This window comes from Chiloscyllium punctatum, chromosome 26, assembly GCF_047496795.1.
Source record: "Chiloscyllium punctatum isolate Juve2018m chromosome 26, sChiPun1.3, whole genome shotgun sequence".
In the NCBI taxonomy this organism is placed as follows: Eukaryota; Metazoa; Chordata; class Chondrichthyes; order Orectolobiformes; family Hemiscylliidae; genus Chiloscyllium; species Chiloscyllium punctatum.
The window spans coordinates 35,392,304-35,415,842 of record NC_092764.1 but is presented as its reverse complement, the minus strand read 5'-3'; the positions used below and the strand labels follow the sequence as shown (position 1 = coordinate 35,415,842).

The 23,539-nt window shown below is 40.0% G+C and overlaps 1 protein-coding gene across 2 annotated transcripts in view; it reads left to right on the top strand.

Moving 5' to 3' along the window:
* Positions 1-23,539, top strand: part of banp (BTG3 associated nuclear protein) — a 233,643-nt gene that overhangs the window by 196,761 nt on the left and 13,343 nt on the right. For both annotated transcript variants that reach the window (XM_072596119.1, XM_072596118.1), the window contains exon 12: positions 17,573-17,716. In XM_072596119.1, the coding sequence (XP_072452220.1) occupies positions 17,573-17,716 (144 nt within the window). The remainder of the gene's footprint in view (positions 1-17,572; positions 17,717-23,539) is intronic.

The following is a 23,539-nucleotide window of genomic DNA, read 5'->3' as shown; positions in this document are numbered from 1 at the left end:
TCAAATATAAGAATTTGGAGAAGGAGGAGATTGATCCCTCAGATGCATTGTATATCCTGATAACTTGTTCAATGTCATTATTGGTCCCTAACCAGTAAACTCTTTCATGTGCAAGTTCCGTTTTTTCAGTGCCCAAATATTCTGATATAATTGGGTAACAAGAAATTATTGAAAGCAATTCTGTTATCAGTACTTTCCTGCTGTTGAAAATAGCTCCTCTTGAAAGCCAATTTCATCATCTTATGGCCAGGAGGAAGCTTTTGTATAATATCCAGCTATCCACTAATGATATGCCACAATGCCCTGAGGCTAAAATCACTGACAGTCCGTCCAGAGTTTCTCGTACACAAACACACAAATTAAGAGCAAAATGAGGCATTCTACCATTCAGTAAGATCATGGCTGATTTAACTATGTCCTCCGCTCCAGTTGCCTGTCTACCTCCAGTAACCTTTGACTCCCTTGATCTGTGTACCATAAAAATATTTAATCATCCTGCTTCCATCACTCTCTGGGGAGTTCCAAAGACATTCAACCCTCTGACAGAAAATGAATTATTTTTAGCTGTGTCTTCTAGTTCTAGCATGCCCTACAAAGGGAAATGCCTTCTCAGTATCCTCCCTGTCAAGTCCCTGCAAGATGATTTTATGTTCCAATGAGTTCATCTCCATTCTTTAAACTCCCAGTGCATAAAGGCCTAAACTGACCAATCTTTCCTAATAAGTTAACTCCTTTCACCCAGGAATCCGTGAAGCCAATTCTTATGATGTTTCCAATGCAATGATATGCTTTGTTAAGTTTGACCAAAACTGTATGCAAAAACTGTACAGATATATTGAATGAGAACAGTGATGTTGGACGAGAGGATTTTTTCTAAAAACGGTGGTAGGGTAATTTTTTTAACTTTATTTCCAGATTGGAGCTTTACTTGCGAGCAGCTTCCAAAAGGAAAGTAGAAAATTTATGGCAGAGAAAAGAAGCTTTATTTTATTCACTCGTAGTTGGCCAGTATTTATTGCCTGAACCTCGTTTCCCATATGAAGATGATGAAGCCATGAACCATTGCAGTCTATCTGGTGTAGGTAGACTCTCAATCCCTTTGGGGAGGAAATTCTAGGATTTTGACCCAGCAATAGTGACGGAACTATGATATATTTCCAAGTAAGGATGGTGAGTGCCCTGGAGGGAGACTTGAAGGTGGTGGTGTTCCCATCTATCTACTACCCTTATCCATATAGATGGAACTGTTTGTGGGTTTGGAAGGTGCTATCTAAGGACCTTTGGTGAATTTCTGCAGTGCATCTTGCAGATAGTATACACCTCTGTGACTGAGCATCAGTGGTGGAGAGAATGAGTGGTTGTGTATGTAGTGCCAATCAAGTGTGCTGTTTTGTCAAGATTCAAGTGTTGTGCTTGTCCAGGCAAGTGTGGAATATATATCACACTCCTTGTGCCTTTTGGACAGGCTTTGGAGAGTCAGGTGGCGATTTGCTTGCTGCAGTATTTCTAACCTCTGATCTGCTCTAGTAGCTCCAAAGATGCTGATACTGTGGGATTTTGTGTTGGTAACAGGATTGAATGTCAAGAGATGGTGCTTTTACTGTCTCTTATTGGACATGGTCGTTGCCTGGTATTTGTGTGGCACAAATGTTAGTTGTCTCGTCAGCCCAAACCTGGATATTATCCAGACCTCCTTGTATTTGAGCTTTAGTACCTGAAGAGTTGCAATTAGTGTTGGATGTTGTGCAATTATCACTAAACTTCCCAACTTCTGACCTTATGATAAAGAAAAGTCACTGAATCAACTGAAGGGGATTGGGCCTAGGACACTACATTGAGAAACTCCTGCAGAGATGTCCTGGAGCTGAAATGACTGACCTCCGACAACCACAACCATTTTCCTAAGTGCCACTTATGACTCCAACCCCCCAACCCCGATTCACATTGATTCTAGTTTAGTTAAGGTTCCTTGTTGTCACATTCAGTCGAATAGTGTCTTGATGTCAAGAGTTGTTACTCTGACCTCACTTCAGGAATTCAGCACTTTTGCCCATGTTTGAGCTAAGTCTGTAATAAAGTCAAGAGCTGAGTGGCCCTGGTAAAACCAAAATCGGCTGTCAATCGGCTGAGTAGGTTGTTGCTAAGCAGGTGCTGAGAGCGCTGTTGATGACACCTTCCATCATGGGAATAGACTGATGCGGCAGTAATTGGCTGGGTTGAATTTGTCCTTTTATGTCAAGGACATACCAGTTTTTCCCTTTGTTGGATAGACGCCAGTATTGTATTTGTATTAAAATAGCTTTGCTAAGGGAGTGGCAAGTTCGAGAGCACAAGTCTTCAGTACTATTGCCAGAAAATTGTCAGGGCCCATAGTCTTTTTTCGATATCACATGGAGTGAATCAAATTGGCTGAAGACTGGCATCTATTATGCTAGGGACCACTGGAGGAGGATGAGATGGATCATCCACTCAGAACTTCTGGTTGAAGATTGTTGTGAATGCTTCAGCGTTATCCTTTGCACTGATTTGCTCAGCTCTTCCATTATTGAGGGTGATATTCATAGAGCTGCTTCCTCCAGTGAGTTGTTTAATAGTCCACAACATTCACAAATGGATGTGGCAGGACTGCAGAGCTTCGATCTGATCCATTAGTTGTGGGATCACTTAGCTTTGTCAGTTATTTGCTGCTAATGCTGTTTAACACGCAAGTAGTCTTGTTTGGTTACTTCACCAGATTGACATCTTATTTTTAGATATACCTGGTGCTGCTTCTGCTATACCTTCCTGCATTCTCCATTGAACCAGCATCGATTCTGGCTTGATATTAATTGTTGGGTATGGGATATGCTAGGCCATGAGGTTGCAGATTATATTGAAGGATGATTCTGCTGCTGTTGATGACACACAACTCATGGACGCCTGATCTAAAGTTGCTAGATCCTTGACCGTTTAGCATAGTGATAATGCCACACAGCACGATGGAAGGTATTCTCAATGTGAAGGCAAGATATTGTCTCCGCAAGGACTGTGCAGTAGTCACTCTTACTGATACTGACATGGAAAGTTGCATTTGCAGCCAGCAGATCGTTAATAATAAGGTCAGATATGTTTTTCCCTCCCTTTGGTTACCTTGTCACGTCACATACAAATGTAGGGAAATAGATGGTGACATCTTGAAAAATGTTCATATTACAGAGGAGGAAGTACTGGATGTCTTGAAATGCTTAAAAGTGGATAAATCCCCAGGATCTGGTCAGGTGTACCCCAGCTAGGGATGTGATTGCTGGGCCTCTTGCTGAGATATTTGCATCATCGATAGTCACAGGTGAGGTGCCGGAATACTGGAGGTTGGCTAATGTGCCACTGTTTATGAAAGGTGGTAAGGACAAGCCAGAGAACAATAGACCAGTGAGCCTGAAGTTGGTGGTGGGCAAGTTGTTGGAGAGAATCCTGAAGGACAGAATGTACATATATTTGGAAAGGCAAGGCCTGATTAGGGATAGTCAACGTGACTTTGTGCATGGGAAATCATGTCTCACAAACTTGATTGAGTTTTTTGATGAGTTACATAAATGATTTGGATGTGAGCATAAGAGATTAGATTACATTACATTACAATGTGGAAACAGGCCTTTCGGCCCAACAAGTCCACATCGCCCCGCCGAAGCGCAACCCACCCATACCCCTACATTTACCCGTTACCTAACACTACGGGCAATTTAGCATGGCCAATTCACCTGACCTGCACATCTTTGGACTGTGGGAGGAAACCGGAGCGCCCGGAGGAAACCCACGCAGACACTGGGAGAACGTGCAAACTCCACACAGTCAGTCGCCTGAGGTGGGAATTGAACCCGGGTCTCAGGCGCTGAGGCAGCAGTGCTAACTGCTGTGCCACCGTGCCGCCCATGATTAGATTAATCTAATCAAATACAAAGAGGTACAGTTAGTAAGTTTGCTGATGATACCAAAATTGGAGGTGTAGTGGACAGCGAAGAAGGTCACCTTAGGTTACAGCGGGATCTTGATCAGATGGGCCAATGGACTGAGAGGTGGCAGATGGAGTTTAATCTAGATAAATGTAAGGTGCTGCATTTTGGGAAAGCAAATCGTAGCAGGACTTATACACTTAATGATAAAGTTCTAGGGAGTGTTGCTGAACAAAGAGACCTTGGAGTGCAGGTTCAAAGCTCCTTAAAAGTAGAGTTGCAGGTAGATAGGATAGTGAAGAAGGTGTTTGGTATGTTTTTCTTTATTGGTCAGAATGTTGAGGACAGAAGTTGGGAGGTCATGTTGCGGATGTACAGGACATTGGTTCGGCCACTTTTGGAATATTGTGTGCAATTCTGGTCTCCTTCCTATCGGAAAGATGTTGTGAAACTTGAAGGAGTTCAGAAAAGATTTACAAGAATGTTGCCAGGTTTGGAGGATTTGAGCTATAAGAAGATGTTGAATAGGCTGGGGCTGTTTTCCCTGGAGCATCAGAGGCTAAGGGGTGATCTTTTAGAGGTTTATAAAATCATGAGGGGCATGGATAGGATAAATAGGCAAAGTCTTTTCCCTGGGGTGGGGGAGTCCAGAACTAGAGAGCATAAGTTTAAGGTGAGAGGGGAAAGATATAAAAGAGATCTCAGGAACACCTTTTTCACACATAGGGTGGTGTGTTGTATGGAATGAGCTGCCGGAGGAAGTGGTGGAGGCTGGTACAATTACAATATTTAAAAGGCATCAGGATGGGTATATGAATAGGATGGGTTTGAGGGATAAGGGCTGGGTGCTGGCAGGTGGGACTAGATTGGGTTGGGATATCTGGTCGGCATGGATAAGTTGGACTGAAGGGTCTGTTTCTGTGCTGTGCATCTCTATGAATCTTTGACTCCATGACATACTCAGATTAGCAGCTGTGTCCTTTTGGACCCAATCATCTCAATGCCCAACCACTCTTGGTGATCGTGGATATTATAAGCCCCTACCCAGAGTATGTTTTGCACCCTCAGTGCTTCTTCCAAGTGTTGCTCAATGTGCAAGAGTACTGATTCATCAGCTTGGGGAGGATGGTGTGTGGTAATCAGTGGGAAGTTTCCTTTTCAATGTTTAACCTGATGTAATGAGACTTTATGGACTGTCAGGGCAACCTCTTCCTGACTATATGCGACTGTGTTGTCAATTCTACTGGGTCTGTCCTGCCAGTGGGCCAGGACATATCCAAGGATGGTGATGATAGTATGTGGGATATTTTCTGGAAGGTATGATTATGTGAGTATGACTGTGTCAGGCTGTGAGACAGTTCTCCCAATTTTGGCACTAGCCCCCAGATGTTAGAAGGACTTTGCAGGGTCAAGTGAATGGCTTGCTCGACATTTCAGAGTTTAGTTAAGAGTCAGCTACATTGCTTTGGATCTGGAGTTGCATGTAAGTCAGATTAGATGCGAATGGCTGATTACTTTCCCTGAAGGGCATTAGTGAACCAGATTGATTGTCAAGGGGTATAAGGGTTATAGGAAGAAGGTGGGAGAATGGGAATGAAAAACTTAGGAGCCATCATTGAATGATGGAGCAGACTCGATGGGCTGAATGGCCTAATTTCTGCTCCTATATTTTATGGTCTACTGGGTTCTTATGGCAGTTGACAATAGTTTCATGACCATCAATAGATTCTTATTTCCAGATATTTTATTGAATTTGAATTCCACCATTTTCCATTGTGGGATTTGAACCCTGGTTCCCAGAATATTATCTGAATTTCTGGATTAACACGCTAGCAGTAATACCACTAGGCCATCAACTCCACTTCAGTCCATCATACCAAAAAAACCAGAACTCTCCTGAATTCTCTTCAAATTCTTCCGTCAATAACTTTATTGATCTTTCAGCTCAGGGGAATAGGTCCTTGCTATCCACTTGTCATAATTTTTGCACTTAAATTACATTTCTCCTTATTCTCCTTTGCTCCCATTTTCTTGTTTTAAAAAAAAATCAACTCAATCAAATTTTTCCAGAGTTAAAATTTTCCTGCTCTGGTAACATCTTCATAAATCTCCTTTGTATCCTTGGTAGTGTGTTTGCATTCTTCCTGTAATGTAGTGACAGAAACCTTATGGTGCTCAAGCTGTGGTCCAAGTGGTGTTTTGTATAGTTCCAGCAGAACCTCCTTGAGGTTCAAATTCAAACTTGTATGTGGATGATTTTCCAGCCATCTCCAGTGTCTCTCACCATTTTATATATATATAGTTAGGCATTTTTGTATAGATTTTTGTGGTGCAGACTGAAAAGAGTTCTGAAATAGTCACAACTTCTATAGCTAGTTGCACTGACCCACACCCATGTTGGATATGGAACTTGGTATTATCGTCTTGGCTTTGGCACAGTGCATTGTTGTAGAATTTGTCAGAGGAATTTCATGTTTACTGAAATTGTGTTTTTGTTTCATTTTGATCTTGGCTAATTTATTATTTAGAATTGAACAGAGATGATTTTTAACTTTGAACTAAATTGCCCTTTTAGATTTTTCTGATAGTCCATTTGTTTTATGTATATTTTCTTTCTTGAAAGAATTGTAGAAAGTGAAAACATGTGGATAGTCTAGCTAGATTTATGATACGTCTTTTCTTATCTGCTGTGTTTGTTGGATGATGAATACTAGCTGCTGGCCATTTCAATTGTATTCTTATTTGAAAGCTGAACAACTTTCTATAACGTGAGTGAAATGTGCTGTGGATGCTATATGTGGCCATCAGTGATTGAGTTTCTAGTTGATACAGGATATGTACTCACATTTTAAAAAAATAAGACATTTTCTTTCAATAGAACCTAAATGGAAGCCTGGTTAAAGTGTAAAGAGATAGGCTTTCATACAATCTGAGCAGTGGGAACAACTGGAATAAAAACTGCAAGGATCCTACAGGAAAGGGAAAATACATGGTTTTGCTCAAAAGTTTGGCAAGGATAAAATCCTGTAATCATTATTATTTGGGTAAGTACCTATCCTTGTCATAGAGTGTGTTATAAAGAATTAATTGTTTAGTTAGGAGTTTTTAACATTGAACTACTATTGTCTTCTAGTAGATTCATGGTAAATTATTTTGTTAAAGCCTTGATTTATATTATCGTCAATGCCTTACAAATTCCACATCTGAACAGTTTGTACCCAGAAATATTACTTAATTTAGGGTACACAATGTAGATGAGCAGTTGACATTGATGTACCAGTTTTGCAGGCATGAAACAGATGAACAAGGACCAAATTAGATTACAACATACATGTTGCTAACCACTGAAGTGTATCTAATTGCAAAACTGAACTAAGGCCCTCTATTTGTAAGGCACCCGCCTAAAACTGATGGTTGGCTGACGTTGTTGCAATAATTGGGATCTAGATACTTTGATGACCACAATTTGAAATAGGACAGCTTTTGATGGAGATTTAGTACACAAGCTCCAATTAGTTCCCCGTTTGGAGCTGCCTGACCAACTTTTCTTAAAGGGGTTCACTGAAATAAAATTCAGAAATTTGGAAGATTTTGGATTCTATTGAAGAGGAATTGAGCAACTTTGAGTCTTTTTGGGTAGACTCAATGTCCCTCAGTTCTTTACCTCAATCCACCATTGTCCACAGTCAGCCTAAATTGGTGGTGTTGGTACTGCAGAGGTGCTTCCTGATACATACTTAATACAGTTAAATACAGGTGAGATTTTGTATCACGTGTGGCAATGGTCTTTAGCTGACACAGACCTGCACCTGGGGATTCACTGCACTAAGCCTCTGTCCAGTTCAAGGTGCGAGTACAGTTACTGCTACCATATGATCAATTCACTTTCCACACATTTTATTGTTTTCAGTCATCATGTTTCAGTTATGCTGTTGAGAAATATTTATTTCAAACTTTATGTTTGAATATGACTTGTGACTTTACAAATCAAAGTTTAACTATCGAGAATTGGGGGAAACCTAATTTAGAACTTGTGGAGGTGCCAGTGTTGGACTGCAGTGGGCAAGAACCTGGTGTTATGTGATTCTTAATTTGAAACTGATAAACCTATCTGATATAAATGCAACTCAAACAAACCTGAGCTCATTACAGTTCAAAGAATTGTAAAGCTTATGCAAAATAGTCAGGGAGAGATAGAGGATCAAATGTGTAATCAAATTTCACAAGTGTAGGAATAATAAGACAATAGTTATAGAGGATCTAAATTATGTAAATATTAATTGGGATAGTTGTACAGTGCAAGGTAAGGAATGAGTAACATTCTTGAATTCTATTCAGGGAAATGTTTTGAACCACATGGTTTAATAAATGGAAGCCACAAAAGAGGTTCGTTCAGCTCCTTGTATTTAGAAAGGAATAAGGGAAGGCATGTCAGTAGGTGCAGAAATATATTTTCAGGTCAGACTGGTGAATGACTTGGTGGGAAACGTTATGGTGTTGATACTCCCATGTAACTGCTGCCCTTATCCTTCTAGAGGTTAGTGGTGTAGGTCTGGACGGTGCTCTAAAGAATATTGGTGAATTTCTGCAGTGCAAGGTGTAGATGATACATATTGCTGCGCGTGCAGGTTATTGGTGGAGGGAGTGAATGTTTGTGGATGTGGTACCACTCAAGCTGCTGTGTCCTGGATGATGTCAACCTTCTTCAGTGATGTTAAGACTGCACTCATTCCAGGCAATTGGAGAGTATTGCATCATACCTCCGACTTGTGCCTTGCAGTTGGTGGACAGGTTTGGGTGATTTAAGATATGAGTTACTTGCTGCAATATTTCTAGTCACTGACTTACTCTTGCAGCCAGAGTGCGTACATGGACAGTCCAGTTCAGTTCTTAATCAGTGGTAACCCCATGATGTTGATACTGGGGGATTTAGTGATAGTAATTCCATTCAATGTAAAGAGACGAGGATTAAATGCTCTATAGTTGAGCATGGGCATTCTTTAGGCCTCGTGTGGCATAAATGTCACTTGCCATTTGTCAGCCTAAACCTAGATATTATTCAAGTCTTGCATTTCGGTATGCACCGTTTCAGCACCTGAGTCATTGTGAATGGTGTGAGCATTGTGTAATTATCAGCAAACATCATCACTTCATATCGTGTGATTGAGGGAAAGTCATTGATGAAGTAGCTGAAAGTGGTTGGGCCAAGGACACAACCCTCAAAAATGCTGGTAGAGGTGACCTGGAACTGACTTTGAACAACGACAATCTTTATGGCAGTGTTTCCCCCTGTTTCTATTGATCCTTTTTTTTATGGCTCCTGGATGGCACACTTGGTCAGGTGGGAACTTGGTGTCAAGGGCAGTCACCTTACTTCTTTAAAACATTCTTTGTCTATGTTTAAACTGACACTATAATTAGGTCAGGAGCTGAGTGGCTCCGGCAGAACTCAAACTGAGTATCAGTGTACAGCTTATTGCTAATTTTGTTGATTTGTTTTTTTTTAATTTAGATTTTTGAACCTAAGATGGTGCTGGAGAATGGCAGCTTTTCACTGTGTTTCTTTACTTGAGTATATGTGACTATCAAACCTAATTCTTCAATGAATTAATTGGTTTCCTTACATTTCAGTTTGCTAGTCTGTTCGACTTTGAATATTGTAGGGGATGATGTTACATGGTTTACTTGCTACTTTGCACATGTCTTGCAAAGGTTTAACTACGGTGTTTTGAACTGTTGTTCATTCTACCTCCTCCAAGGAATCAAAAAAACTGAAAGTTTCACTAATTGTGTCTGCTGCCAACTTGATGGATCCAAGCTGGCAAATGAGATGGGGGAATTTTTAACAAGTAGTCTATAACAGTGATGAAATAATCACCTCTGACAATAAATGAGTCAGTAACTATTCTTGACCATGAATGTAATGGAACTTTAAAAGGATAGAGTGGCCCTTTGTGTTGTTGACTTGGCTTCTGAAAAGCATCACATATCTATACAGCTCATTCAAGGTCATTATTGTTCCCTGATCATAAACAGCCATTGAAATTTGTCTTGTTTTCAATACCCATGTAAACTTGATGTAACTGGATAAAGATATCTTGTTGAAGCACTTCTGATATATGCACTTGTGTGCTTTTAAAAATACTTCAGTTGAAATATGATTACCATCATAATATCACCATAGAAGCCTCTTGATATATATCTATTGATCATACACTGAAGACGATCTACAAGAATGCCTTGGTGAAAGTATCTCTGGTAATCTGTTTAGATCTTCTGAACTAGGAGAAGTTGGCTATTCTGTGCCCTAACTTGCTCTGCCATTTGATATGTTAGTTACTAATTCGATTGGGATTTGAACTCCACTTTCCTGCCTACACTCAATGCCCTTTGGCTTTCTATCTGCCTCTGCTTTCAAAACATTCAATGAGCCTGCTTCCATCATTATTTGGGGAAAGATTGTCTCCCAAACTCTCAACCCTCGGAAAAAAATCCTCATTTCTATTTTGAAATGGCAACATTTTTTAAAAGCTGTATCCCCTATTTATCATTTTTCTTACAAGGAGAAATATCTTTTCAACTTCTACCCCGTTAGGCCCCCCTCAGGATCTTCGAGGAGAAAGTGAGGACTGCAGATGCTGGAGATCAGAGCTGAAAATGTGTTTCTGGAAAAGCGCAGCAGGTCAGGCAGCATCCAAGGAGCAGGAGAATCGACGTTAAGGGCTCATGCCTGAAACGTCGATTCTCCTGATCCTTGGATGCTGCCTGACCTGCTGCGCTTTTCCAGCAACACATTTTCAGCCCCCTCAGGATCTTGTATTTTTCAATAGGATCGCATCCCATTCTCCTGAAGTCCATTTGCTTTCTGCGTCACTTGTTTTCCTACATACTAACATTTTGTGATTCATTTAACAAGATATTGAGATTTCTCTACTGCAGATTTCTGCATTTAGTTTCCATTTAAATAATACGTTGCTTTCTTCATCTGTTCACTTAATCTGCCCATATCTATTTGCAAGTCTCTTATTGTCAACATTTTTAATATCCATCTGGCAAAGGCATTAGGAGAAACCAATCTGTTATCCAAAAATATTAACAATGCTCAATTTGGTATTAGTGCAGACTACTGTTCACTTCCACATACCAACTCTGTCCTAGGTGGAAACTAGCTTTTGATATTTTTTATATGTATGCCCTAATTTTATCCCAAATGGTATCAGCTGCTTTTAATAACTACAGCATACAAATATAACACATTCTGCTGACATAGAATTTGCAACATTAACTCGCATGTACTTTCCACAAACTTCCTTTCCTTTTTGTTATTTTTCCTTCTTCCCTTCTTTCACTTGCTTAAAAGCTATTGCATTTCTAACTTTTCCCAATTATCAACAACAGATCATCAACCTGAATCTTCTAGCTTGTTTCTGTGTCCACAAATATTGCCTGGTTTACTGAGTAATTCTTTATATGCCTTCATTTTATTTTTAGGATTTGCACAATTTTGCTTGTGTGGTCATGTTTCACCAATTTGCTTGAAATGTTTGAGGTGGTTGATTGGTGTTGATAGATCCGATGACAATGTATATCTTTTGTGTAGGAAAAAAGAAATGATCTACTTAACATTACTTAAGTTATATAGAATGAATAGACAAATTTTGAACTAGCTGAGGAATTAGTTACATTCTTGCTGATAGAAGGTTCTTATTATGTGGGGACTATCAGAGACTCTGTTGGATCCTTTTTCCTTCTCCACCTTTATCAATTATCTGATTCTCTTCACAGATTTAGGAAATTATGCAAATATGTTAGGACCTGAGACAATGAAAATGAGCCTTTGCTACTTAAAATATAAAATATAGCATTATTCACTTGTGGAAGGCCAACACAAAGCATGGCTGTAATTTTCAAGGTTGTATTTTCAATGTTGCTAAATTAGAGGAATGATTTGGAATGGAAGAAGGTCTGGAATTTGGAAATACCCTAAATCTCTGAAGAACTGCAACCAATGCTGGAAGGATATTGTAAAAATAAATAGGTTAGAATGCATTGCCAGAATGATTGATTAAATACAGAACAAAAATACAGTACTCCCTTTCTGCAAGACCTGGGTTAGGCCTTGATTAGAATGTTGTGCTCAGTTTTGCAGCCCTCACACAGTACGTAAGAACATAACAAGTGAGGAGCTGTAGGCCACTTGACCACTCAAGTCAGCTCTGCCATTCAATGTCATCACTGATGTGGCTGCTCCACTTTCCTGCTTCCCGTCAGTTGCTGCCTTTGTCCACCCCAGTCCAACACTGGCACCTCCATATAATAGCCTTTCACCCCCTTGCTTATCAATTGTATCACCTCCTGCTTCACAACATTTAAAGGCCCTGCTTCTACTGCTTTTTAAGGAAGAGAGTTCCAAGTGCTCATAATTCTATGTAAGAAAGAAATTCTTCTCATCTCTGCTTACAAGTCCACCCCCTAATTTTGATACAGTGGCTCCCAATTCTAGATTTTCTCATAATAGGATACCTCCCTTTCACTTCCACCATGTGAAAACCCCTTATTATCTTGAATGTTTGAGTCAAGTTTCTTCTGCTTCTAAACTGTAGCAGATATACGCTTAGCCTGTCCAAGGTTTCTTCATAAAACAACCTGCCTGTTATACATATTAGACAAGCAGGAGGCTGGAAGAACACAGCAAGCCAGGCAGCATCAGGAGGTGGAGAAGTCAACGTTTCATGTGTAATCTTTCTTCAGGACTGGAGGTGGATGTAAGGGGAGCTGCAGATTGGGGCGGGGGGGTGTGGTTTGGGTGGTGAGGTAGAGACAGGTGAACACAGGTAGAGGGTACAATCTGGTTGGTCAAAGGGAGGAATAAATCCCATTGGTAGCTGGAAGGAAGGGTTGATCAGAGGAATGGAAGGGAGGTCTCGATTGGAGAACTCGATGTTGAGTCCTCTGGGCTGTAGGCTGCCTAGTCAGAAAATGAGGTGCTATTCCTCTAATTTATGGTCTGATTCGCTGTGGTAATGGAGGAGGCCAAGGGTCGCCAAGAGAGTGGGAAGGGGAGTTAAAATGGGTGATGACTGAGAGGTCAGGTTGGCCCCCGGGCCCAGCTGAGATGCTTGGCAAAACGTGCCCTGAGTTTATATTTGGTCTCACCGATGTCCAGAGGCTCACTGATGATGTTACCTAGTATTAGATTTTAGATTAGATTACATTACAGTGTGGAAACAGGCCCTTCGGCCCAACAAGTCTACACCGACCCGCTGAAGTGCAACCCACCCATACCCCTACATTTACTCCTTACCTAACACTACAGGCAATTTAGCATGGCCAATTCACCTGACCTGCACATCTTTGGACTGTGGGAGGAAACCGGAGCACCCGGAGGAAACCCACGCAGACACTGGGAGAACGTGCAAACTCCACACAGTCACTCGCCTGAGGCGGGAATTGAACCCGGGTCTCAGGCGCTGTGACACAGCAGTGCTAACCACTGTGCCACCGTGCCGCCCACATGCTGATGTAGAGAAGACCACATCGGGAGCACCCAGTATCGTAAGTTAGGTTGGAGAAGAGGCAGATGAACCTCTGTCTCACCTGGAAGGGTTGTTTGGGGCCCTGGATGGAGGTGAGGGGGATGATGTGCAGGCAAGTTTTTAACCTTTTACGGTTACAGGAGAAGGTACCTGACGGTTCAGGGGGATTGGTGGGGAGAGTGATGCAAACCAAAGGTTGATAAAGGGATCTGACCTCCCAGTCACTGCCCATTTTAATTCCCCTTGGTCTCCTTCATGGCCACAGCGAATCAGACTGCAAATTGGAGGAACAACATTTCATCTTGCCTGGGCAGCCTACAGCCTGGAGAACTCAACATTAAGTTGTCCCCAATTCAAATAATCTTCCTTCCCATCCCTTGACTCCCTTTCCAGCCCTTTCCTATCCTTTCATTCCTCTAATTGACCTTTCCTTCCAGCTACCAACTGGATTCATTCCTCCCATCAACCAACCAGATTGTACTCTCCACCTTTGTTCACCAATCCTGACCTCACCACACCCCCCACCTCAAACCCCCACCAACCAACCTCTCCTTTTATCTGCAGCTTCCCTTACACCCACCCCGGGTCCTGAAGAAGGACACTCTCCATCTCATGGTGCTGCCTGGTTTGCTGTGTTCTTCCAGCCTACCGCTTGTCTACCTTGGATTCCAGCATCTGCAGTTTTTTTTGTCTCTATTCTACATATTATTCTCTTAATTAGTAGATGAACAAAGTTCTTCTAGAGTCATAACGATCTGAGAGAGGTAGGAACTTTACTCAAGAAAAGCATATATTTTTAATAGATTTATTTGATGTTTTCAAAGTAATTGTGGTAAGGCAAGAGTGGGTTGATTACAAAAGTGCTCTTTATAGTTGAATGGATAAGTCAGTGCAGCCTGCAATTGGGATATCAATCCTATAGATTATTTATTCATTTTCATATCTATCTCTTTTAATATTTATTTCCTCTTTTTAGTTTTGTGTTGTCAGATATAGTTACACTCCGTTTCACCATTTCACTGCCTAGTAGTAGAACTGTGCTCGAAGCTTGTATCATTTTATTAGCTTTACAATACCCAGTTATTTTGTGCACATCTGGATTTGAGTCAAGTGCTCTTCATGACTATTATAGTTTATGAAATGTTGATACTAGAAGCCAGTTGTAGTGGCATGTCAATAAGTGAATGCAGATATGTTACTGAAGATAACTGAAAATATCCTTAAGTTTGATTGTTTTAAATCATTAGTAAATTAACAACCTGATTTGAACTTAATGACAGATATCACTTTACTGTAGTTTACTGATAGAATTTATTTTATTTTTATCATAAAGTTACAAGGATGCTGGAACAACAAACTTGTGTCAACATCACAGAGAATATCAAATATTTTGAAGGGGATGTAGATGTAGAGAATGTTTGTACAATATTGAAATCCCACTTACTGTAGGACATGTTTTCAGTCACCCAGTTATTTCCAGTAAAGATATTTTATAAATGTGCTCTATTAAGCCCACAGGTTATATTTTAAGTATATTTTGAAATTTTATGTACTTCAACAATAGATCCTGATGAAGTGTACCTTAGAAGTCTGTGGGAAGCTAGGAAAGTGATTGCTGGGCCATTTGCTGAGATATGTGTATCATTGAAAGCCACAGGTGAGGTGCTATAAGACTGGAGATTGGCTAATGTAGTGCCACTATTTAAGAAAGGTGATGAAGAAAAGCCAGAAATTATAGACCGGTGAGCCTGACATCAGTGGTGGATAAGATGTCAGAGAGGATCCTGAAGGACTGAATTTACATGTATTTGGAAATGCAAGGACTGATTCGAGATAATCAACATGGCTTTGTGTGTGGGAAGTGGTGTCTCATGAACTTGATTGAAGTTTTTGAAGAAGTAACAAAGAAGATTGATGAAGACAGAGCAGTGCTGTCATCTACATAGACTTCAGTAAGGCATTCAACAAGGTTCCTCATGGAAAACTGGTTAAAAAGGTTCGATCACATGGAATACAGCAAGAACTAGCCATTTGGTTACAGAACAGGCTCAAAGGTGGAAGACAGAGGGTGGTGGTTGCTTTTAAGACTGCAGGCCTATGACCAGCAGTTTGCCACAAGGCTCGGTGCTGGGTCCACTGCTTTTCAACATTTATGTAAATACTTTGGAGGTGAACAAAAGAGGTATGTTAGTAAGTTTGCAGATGACACCAAAATTGGAGGTGTAGTGACAGGTTAGCTCAGAGAGCAACAGGATCTTGATTGGATAGGCCAATGGATTGAGGAGTGGCAGATGGAGTTCAATTTAGATAAGTATGAAGTGCTGCATTTTGGAAAGGCAAATCAGGGCAGGACTTATACATTTAATGGTAAGATCCTGGGGAGTGTTGCTGAACCTTGGAGTGCAGCTTCATATTTCCTTTAAAGTGGAGTCCCAAGTAGACAGGATAGTGAAGATATTTGGTATGCCTGCCTTTAATGGTCGGTACATTGGATCTAGGAGTTGGGAGGTCATGGTGTGGACGTACAGAACGTTGATTAGGCCACTTTTAGAATGCTGCTTCAGTTCTGGTCTTCCTGTTATAGGAAAGATGTTGTGAAACTTGAAAGGGTTCAGAAAAGATTTACAAGGCTGTTGCCAGGGTTGAAGAGTTGAACAATGGGGAGACGTTAAATAGGCTGAGGCTGTTTTCCCTGGAGTGTCAAAGACTGAGGGGTGACCATATACAAGTTTAGAAAATCATGAGGGGCATGAATAGGGTGAATAAGCAAAATCTTTTCCTTAGGAAGGGGGAGTTGAAATCTAGAGGACACAGTTTTAAGTTCAGACGTGAAAACTTTAATAGGGACTTAAGGGGCAAATCTTCCACGCAGAGCGTGCTGCGTATATGGAATGAGCTGCCAGAGGAAGTGGTGGAGGGAGGTACAATTACAACACTTAAAAGGCATCTGGATGGATATATGAATAGGAATGGTTTAGAGGGGTATGGGCCAAATGCTGGCAAAAGAGAATAGATTTATTCAGGATACCTGGATGTCATGGACGAATCTGATCGAAGGGAGTGTTTCCATATTCTGCAGCTCGATGACTTTTCTGATATGTAAATGCTCCAACTTCTTTCCTTCCCCTGTTTAATCCATTACCGATCATCATAAATTATATAGGTTGAAAGTCCAGGTAATGGTTGAGATTTTTTAACTTTGTAACCAAGGTAGCAAAATTTCTAATCCATGGTGCTTAGCAGTAGCTTCCATTAGATCTATGCAATTGGTGGTCAAATGATACTTTAGTACCGAGAAATCAAACCAGTAACTTTAACTTCCCTGATATTAAATGACAAAGTTCATGTAAGGAAATTTGAGTAAATTTTAACTGTGTACTTTTTATTAATTATGTCAGATGCAATCCGTGAGCCAATCTCAAAGAGCACACTGTAATTAAAGTCCTATTGTCAGTGATAGATTTGTAAGCTTTAGTAGGATTATATTAATATTTACTTTCACTAGTTCTTTTTTTTAATTTCAGATAGTGAACAGTCTAATTATAGCTAATCCATTTAGCATTCCTTGTGCTAATCTTCTGTAATATTTGGATCTCATGGTGCAAAGACAGTATATTTCTGTCCATTAAGAAAGCTGAATGCCTCTGAAGCATTTTGAGGTCATGAGGTTTTATGGCCTAGACTTGTTGGATCAAATGTCTAGCCTCTCTGATTATTGACCTCAATCAGCTTTTTTTAATTCTAGTTTATTTTCCATTTAAAATTGCTATGAGTAAATTCAAGATGTACTTCAGCTAAACCCAAAAATTAACATAGCTTTCTTATTTTACAACCGATAAATGTCTGCATCTTTAAATAATGAAAAGTAATCTTGCTTTCATGGTTGGCATCGCTACTGTTTCGTCAATGATGTTGTGGTGAAAGACTGGGTTGAAGCTATATTTTAATTCACTCTCAGGATGTGGGCATCGCTGACTGGGCCAGCATTTACTGTCCATCCCTAACTGCCCTTGAGAAGGTGGTGGTAAGCTGCCTTCTTGAACTGTTGCCATTTGTTAGTATATTAAACTAATTCAATGAATATATTTTTAAAAATATACTTTGTAGGTACTGCAAGGTGCACAGTTAATTGCAGTGGCTTCTGCTGAACATCCAACCAGTGGAGTAGATGGATCACCTCTACAGGGAAGTGACATCCAGGTGCAATATGTACAGCTTGCACCCGTAACAGATCACAATGCAGCAGCTCAAGTGAGTAACAGATCTAATCAATTAATTTCCTCTTCAGTTTTTGTTAGATGAGGGAACTTGATTGGTGTAGTTGTAATCTCAGCTAATACTCTGAAAGTAATATTTACAAAATTAGCTTTATATTTAGATAACTACTAAACTACTATTCACATGTCATCCAGCCACATTTTATTTCTTTTCTTGTAACATTGACACTTCCTCTGCACCACAAAACCTTTTGTTGTTTAACTACTGCTGACCTTCACTTCTGTTCTTCGTGTGCCTCTTCCCCTCACCTCTATTCATTTTGCATGCCCACAACCTATTACTTTGCAAACTTTTTTCAGTTCTGAAAAAAGATTGAACATGTCAAGTTTGTTCCTGCATACACAGATGGTGCTAGACCTTCTGAGTATTTCTAGCATTATCGGACTCTTTTCAAAGCAATATTTTATGGATTTTCTCCTAGTCAATTTATCTATTGAGGGTGTATCGCATTGTGAGTGAATGCTGCTCTTTTGCTAGATGTGAAATATTTCACTGGTACAATATGTATATTTTTCACATTTATGGAAATTGTCTTTGTCTTTTCTTTTCTCCATTTACATGGATATCCTCAACCATTGTTGCTGGAGACAATGTTACATGAGATGATTCAAAAGTTTCAGTGAAAAATTCATTACTGTAGTAGCATGGAGAACCAGCGTCATATTGGTGGAGTGGAGTGCACTCACGGCTGTTCCTAAATACTTGTGTTATTGGGCTGTAATGTCATATGCTACAATGCCAAATTTGGATACACAGATCTAGGCAATGTATTCAGTTCCTGAAATTACTTGTGTTTTATTGGAGATATTGAGTTGTGTTGAAAATCCTGGGTTTAGCAGAAAACGTTGCTGCATTCTCACAGGGATGGCAGAGGAACAGGGACCTTTGTGTACAAAGGCTCCATCAAGTATGGAAATAGTTATGGAAATGCTTCTGATTTAATTTATTTTATCAGTTCCCAAATAGCAACTACACTGGGGGTTACCATTGACCAGAAACTGGCCTGAAGTGGTGAATATTGTGGCTACAAGAGGAAGTCAGAGGCTAGGAATCCTACAGCAAACATCACACCATCTGACTCCCCACAGCCTGTCCACCATTTACAAGGCATGCGTCAGAACCATGATGGAAATTGTTCACTCGCTTGGATGAGTGCAGCTCTAACAACACTGAATAAGCTAGATACTGTGCAGGCGGAAACAGCATGATTGATTGGTGCTATATCCACAAATATCTAATAACTCCACCATAGTCAATCAGTCGTAGCATCATGTAACATTTTCAAGATGCACTGCAGGAATTCATAAAAGCTTTTAGACAGCACTTTCCAAACCTAGGATCACAACCATCTAGAAGGATAAAGGCAACAGATACATGGGAACACCACTGTGTTCAACTTCCCCTTCAAGTTACTCACCATTCTTACTTGGAAATATACCACTGTTTCTTCAGTGTTGCTGGATCATAACCCAAGGACTTCCTGCTTAACAGTATTGTGGGTATATCTATACCAAATGGACAGCAGTTTGTTCAAGAAGGCAGCTCTCAACCACCTTCTTGAAAGCAACATGGGATATGCAGTAAATGCTAGCTCATCCAGTGATGCCCACATTCCATGAATGGATAAAAACAAAGCCAATTGATTGCTGACTGATTGTGTAGAAGCTGGATATCTAACAATCTAACAGTCATGCTTTTTAGTTCAAATCTTTCCTCTTAAGATTGAGCTGAAGCATTCTCTTGAACAACCATGTTTGAAATATGGTTCCCAAAATGGTAAGGTCAAGAACCACTTTTTTTTTGCTTCGGCTTCCTTAGAGTTTTGTGTATTGCATATTAATACTAAATGCTACCCTACAATGTAATCTGAGATTTACCAGGCTGTAAACCTAATGTTAAATCATTGCAACTATTCTGTATATGTATTTCCCTCATCAAATCTGCTTTCTGTCTTTCTCTCAACCATCTTCTAATCTATAATTTTCACTAACTCGGCCCATACTGTGCTTTGCATGCTCAGTTCTGAGCAGCTCCCTGACATTATCTGAAGCTTGATCTAGTTTCCTAAAGCTGTTCCACCACATCCCTCCCAAACTTCTTTATCCATCATAAACATTCATATATATTTTCAATTGAGTTACTTTGATTCTTTTTAGTATATTTACTGTACTTGCTTTCATCTCTCTCATACATCTCAGATCTTTACTTGATTCATCTGTTTTAAAAGATGGATAAGGGTTGTCTCAAAGTATAGAAACACTTAAGATAATTTAGTCAATTTTTATTTTGCTGTGCTGTCTTGCATTAGTTCAGAGATTTAATCTATCTTGGTGGGCTCATCATACATCCTGAACAGTCTTGCCTGATATGTTGGTTTGGACTAAGTTATCAATGCTTTATGGCAGGCCACTGGTGGTGCCTGCTTTCCTTCTGGTGAAGCACATGTTCCTATAGCAAGGGAAATAGATGGATAGGCTGAAACAGCGAGATGAGTTGTGGCAGATAGTACTTTCAGTGTATCTATAAGGTATGAATAGTCCTGTCTAGGAACATGCCTTCTGACAGAAATCCTGTCTATGAATGTTCCTTATCTGGATCATTTGTACATTTTCCAATGTAGGCAACATTTTGGTGTGGTAATGTTTAATATCCTACTCCAGTGTTGGTTTTCCTTTAGGGAAGTAATCTTGATTGTCCTGTTATTATCCCTTGGAAGCAAATTGCATGGTAATGTAGGAAGTTGAGATTTTAAGCTGTTCCTCATCGGTAGTTCACATGGGGACAGCCCTGAGGAGAGCAGGATGTTACAGTAACTGTGCTGAGCAGTGTAAGAAATTATGGAATTTACCTTTGTTTATTGGTGTCTGAACTGTTCGTTCGCCTTCTCTATTGGACTGAGGATATCTAAGTGAAATTGTGAAAGCTCTTTGCACTTGAAAATGCTTCAAACACTTCTTTAGAAAACTGTGGGCCACTGTCAGAAACAGCAACATCTGAAATAATGTAAATGGTGAATATTTCCTGTAGGGTCCACATAATTATGTTTTGATCTTAGTTTGTAACCTCAAATTATCCTAGTTTGTAATTGTTCATGATCAGGAAAGAATGGCCTTCAGACTCAAAAAGGTAAATATCCAAATGACCCTAAGGTATATCAAGAAATGCAGTAGGGGTGAGAGGTTTGGGTTGTTCATTACTATTCCTGCCACATGTATTAAAATTATAAACAAAGTCCTCTAACTGTTTGCAGATCCATTGCCAATAATCTGTTGCTCTTGGTGAATCTTCTAAAGCATACCATTTCTCAATCAATGGGTAATTACCAGTTGCTTAGCCAAAAGCTAGCAAATCTTTGATGATCGAGAAATGCTGTCACTGTTTGAGGTCAGTCTTCATAGCAGTCTTCATAACTTAAGACTAAGTTCCTGCCCATCCTTTAATTATATCCAGGATCCTATTTTTGTTTCTTCCTTTAAAAGGTTAAGTTTGCTTGGTGAGACTAGGCACACAAATGTACTTCAGCCTCAAAATTATCAGGAACAGATGCAAGTGCATAATCCATGGTCCTGGAAAAACTTGATACCTGCCTTCGATGTAGTGAATCTCTTGAGACAGTCTTAAGAATCTGAAGCTAAATCGGTGTGCGAGAGTCATTTTTGCTCTTTCTCATCTAGTAAAGAGGTGGTGAACTAAAGGGATCACGTTTCCAGACATAGTCTTCCACATTTATTGAGGAGAAAGTAGAATTCAAAATTCACTTCGTGCTTTGAGATATTTGAATATGAAACTGTGCATCTTGACAGCTATGCCTCATGTTGATGTTGCTAGTGGAAACATCTCAAGTGAACTCCATGCCACTGTCTCTTGCTTAAGGACAGTTTTAAAGCGAAAACTCAAAAGTTTCTCTGTTTATCAGGTCAGGATTGTCTCATTGTTCTCCTGCATTTTGGTATTCAGCTAGCTGAAAATATCTATACTATGTGCAGGTTTAGCATACCAGTAATATCAGATAGTAACCCTTTTCAACTGCATATAATGCCTTATAAACTATCAGTGAGCTCTGGAGCTCATGAACACAGGAGAGAAACATCTGCACCCATTTCTGCCCACAAAATAGTGAATGAATGTGATTTCAGTGGCTGCGATTTTGTGATTAACAATTTTCACGTCTTGCTCTAATACTGCAGCTAACTCTGAAATCAGCAGCTCCACAGTGGAGGATGCAGTGGATGTTCTGAATACCAGGATTTTGCTCTTTCACCTTCATGACAAATGTTTTGACGTCTCCCATCATGGAGACGTGCCCATCACGTCTCCATCAGTGTACTTGCTGTAACACATGGTCCAGGGAAGTTTGTTTTCCCTCAAGTATGTGTTACCTGAAAGATTTTTTGGTAGTGCCTTGCCAAAAAGAATGTTCTCCTGAATCAAGTCCCATCAATATACTGATTTCAATCAATACAATTAATCGAACATTTGACTATCGTAGATGGATTACTACAGTGCCATTTTTTGTTTCTGAAATATCCTGTGGAATTAATTATATCATGTGATCACCATGTCTTTTTCTTTGACACAGTGCTTTTTTTTCTCCTCGCTGATGGTAATGAAACCTTTTTGTTCATGAATAAATCTTGTGTTCTCACCCAACTTGTTGAAATAGTAAAATATTTAACTAACTTCACAGTTATGGCCCTGAAACATTTAATTCCAAAAAACAATTTCTGACTCCTGATTTTCTTTTTTTCAATCAGTATACCTTAAGCCAGTTTGTGGAGAATGTCCTCAACTTGATTGTCATTAAATTTGCCATCCAATAAATAGTTTAAACATGTTAAATAATTGCTAGAGTTCTTAACTTTGATTCCCAGCTCATTTTTTCCTTTTAAAGGACTGAATCTACTGTGGCTGTTTAGCAATCAGCCTCTTTGTGGGTGCTCAATCTGGATTGAGCTGCTATTGATCTTTTGCCATCATTGCTTTTTCTCTTTTTGTTGCCCCTATTACTGATTGTTAATCTTATTGATTTACAGTTATACTTGGTGCTTTCTGTGCAGCAGTTCAGAGGTTTTGTCCTTCATAGCTGATGTCAAGCTCTGAGTGTCTTCTAGCTGCTAGCTGGTTTTAAAACTATACTGATGAGTTTTTTGCAATCTTCTTTTTCAGATAATTTAAGTTTTTCTCTTCATCATCACTGCTGCCATAATTTTCTAACCAGTAGATTGTGTAATTCTCACCATCTTTTGTTGTGTGCTTTTATGCCTAAATCTGAGAGCTTGAGGTTGAAGGTGGCAAGGTCAAGAATTGGCTTCAGACTTGGGTTTCTTTAGAACTCCTCATTGCATATTAATACTAAATACAATAACACCTGGTATAATCTGACACACCAGGCTCCAGATATACATATTCTGGATTAGTGGTGCTGGAAGAGCACAGCAGTTCAGGCAGCATCCAAGTAGCTTCGAAATCGACGTTTCGGGCAAAAGCCCTTCATCAGGAATAAAGGCAGTGAGCCTGAAGCCTGGAGAGATAAGCTAGAGGAGGGTGGGGGTGGGGAGAAAGTAGCATAGAGTACAATGGGTGAGTGGGGGAGGGGATGAAGGTGATAGGTCAAGGAGGAGAGGGTGGAGTGGATAGGTGGAAAAGAAGATAGGCAGGTAGGACAAGTCCAGACAAGTCATGGGGACAGTTACTGAGCTGGAAGTTTAGAACTAGGGTGAGGTGGGGGAAGGGGAAATGAGGAAACTGTTGAAGTCCACATTGATGCCCTGGGGTTGAAGTGTTCCGAGGCGGAAG